General features: G+C 45.5%; 1 protein-coding gene across 1 annotated transcript in view; it reads left to right on the forward strand.

Annotated features, from left to right (window-relative positions):
* carmil1 (capping protein regulator and myosin 1 linker 1) overlaps positions 1-2,500 on the forward strand; it is a 20,898-nt gene that overhangs the window by 4,259 nt on the left and 14,139 nt on the right. The window contains exons 3-5 of the mRNA XM_084031400.1: positions 1,421-1,480; positions 1,889-2,010; positions 2,090-2,187. Coding sequence (XP_083887526.1) covers positions 1,421-1,480; positions 1,889-2,010; positions 2,090-2,187 — 280 coding nt within the window. The remainder of the gene's footprint in view (positions 1-1,420; positions 1,481-1,888; positions 2,011-2,089; positions 2,188-2,500) is intronic.

The raw sequence follows: 2,500 nt of genomic DNA on the forward strand, positions 1-2,500 counted from the left end.
AGAGAGAGAGAGAGAGAGAGAGAGAGAGGGAGAGAGACAGAGAGAGAGAGACAGAGAGAGGGAGGGAGAGAGAGACAGAGAGAGAGAGAGGGGAGAGAGAGACAGAGAGAGAGAGAGGGGGAGAGAGAGCTTGAAATAGTAAACCGGTGAAGAAGAACCTATAATGAATATCTGATATCTTTATATCTTTATATCTGGAGGACTTTAGACGTGATAAAGAGCAAACATGAGGAAACAAATAGAAACATATCGGCGTATCAGAGCCACTGATAGACAGACAGGCAGGCAGACAGACAGACAGGCAGGCAGACAGACAGACAGACAGACAGGCAGACAGACAGACAGACAGACAGGCAGGCAGGCAGACAGGCAGACAGACAGACAGACTGTAGGGAAGGGCGGTTGGGCTAAGAAGCTAGCGGTAGCTTTCACTTGTCATAACCGATATATAAACAAGTTGATTGGTCCCGCCTTCACTGGATGTTTGCCGTTGCTATGACAACAAGTGAAAGCTACCGCCAGCATCTTAGCCCAACCGCCCCGATCAATAAACGCCCATAAGATGACAACGTGTCCAACAATCAGCATCAACACCATCACCCTAAGGACCTTAACGAGGCGTTGCCACATGTTGGATGATTCATTACAAACATAAATACGTACATTAGCTAGCATAGATACCGGTTGTTACCATCATAATAAACTCACTCATTTGGCAAATGAGTCCCACAGTGTCGACATCTCAGGGTTCAAAGTGCAAATAACAAAGTAGTGCAAAATACAACATACAATAGAAAAAATACCAAAATATACAAAGAAATGCAACACCAGTAATCAATGAGTTGAGCAGGAATGAAATAATGATGTGAAGATGAATAACGTGGCGATGGGAATGTTGTCCAGCGTGGAACCGGAGCCAGCTGACCTCTGACCTGTTGTTCCAGTGTGGGCTGCTGGTTTTCTAACTGGAGACAGAAACAGAGGCTGGTTTGTTCCTCGCCGTCCGACTGCAGAGTCCAGACAGACAATGGAGGAATTTAACAGCTGGCAAGGAAAGGAGGGGGGGGGGGGGGGGGGCGCTATGCCCTCGTTCTGCTTCCGGAGATAAAAAACATTTCTACTCTCTTATTCACTTTCACACACTTCCTCTGTCTTTACTGGTAAATGTACCTGAAGAATGCAGTTTTTCTGTATATCGTTGTGGGAACAGAAACATGACAGAATATGAGTACAATTACTCACATATCAATGCTCTGCTGATACCGAGTACTTAATTATACCATTACAACAACAATCTCCGGTTCTCAGGAAGAGTCAAGTTAACCCCTTCAGGGTTTGTTTTTGTAAGTTCTCCTTTACGTTCTCCGACGTTCTGTTTGGTTCCTCTGAGCTCAACTTCATCATCTGCCTCCTGTTTCAGGTTGAACACTCGTTCAGCTACCTGGACATCCAGGGAATCAGCAGCAACAAGCCCACCCAGGTACACACACACACACACACACACACACAAGGTCAAAGGTCACACAATCAATATTCAGACAAAAAACTCATTCATTAAAATTTATTTTATTGAACATTACTTTTTTTTAATTGTCTAAATAAAGTTTATTCTGTTCTACATTTACAAGAAATATAAATATAGTTTGAGATTTTAGTGGACTACAAATCCCACAAATCCCACGGCGTCTTACACGGCAGGTGAGGGTTTTATTCTGGGGAATTTGAGTCTATTTTTGTACATTTGTGAGTTTAAACCACTGCGACGTTGAAAATGTTGAGGGTTTTTTCTCTGAGTATTGCCCCTCCCGGTGTCCTTGTTCATGTATTTGTATACGTTGATGGCCCTGATAGGCGTTGTAGTTGTAGTTGTGTGTGTCGCCCCCTGCAGCTGGTGCTGGAGTACGACCGCGGCCCGTGGAGCCTCCGGCTCGGCTCCGTGGAGGAGGTGGACGAGGTGATCGCTCACATCGGAGGCTGTCTGCAGCGGATCTGCCCCGCCGGCTCACCTGTGTAGGTACCGAGGGAGGAGCATCACCATGGTTACCATAATGTAGGAGGTAGTAACCCCCCCCCCCCCTCTGTAAGGAAGGAAGGTGATGAAGAAGCTGAGTCTGAAGCCTCCGGAGAGGATGGCGGCCCTCCAGGCGGTCTGGGAGGACCTGGGCTCCTCAGACCTGGGACCCTGCGGTAAGTCGGGACCCGGACGCTTTCAGTGTTTCCAAGGTTTGAAAAGTGCTTGGATTTAGAATGAAGGTCTTGAAATGTGTGTTGTATGTGATGACATCTATGATAGAACAGAGGAAAGAAGATCTCCATATCTGAGGGACTGAAAACAGCATTTCCTGACATTTCTTTATGAAAAATGACTTTTGATGATGAACAGATGATGAAAATAGTTGGTGATTATATTTCTGTGGATCTGTTAGTGGAATTAGTTTTCCTTTCATTTGTGGTCCTTCTGTAAAAAGCTGTCTCCAAACATCATGTTGGTTGTTTAGAG

Source organism: Eutrigla gurnardus (genome assembly GCF_963514095.1).
Source record: "Eutrigla gurnardus genome assembly, chromosome: 17".
NCBI classification, from domain to species: Eukaryota; Metazoa; Chordata; class Actinopteri; order Perciformes; family Triglidae; genus Eutrigla; species Eutrigla gurnardus.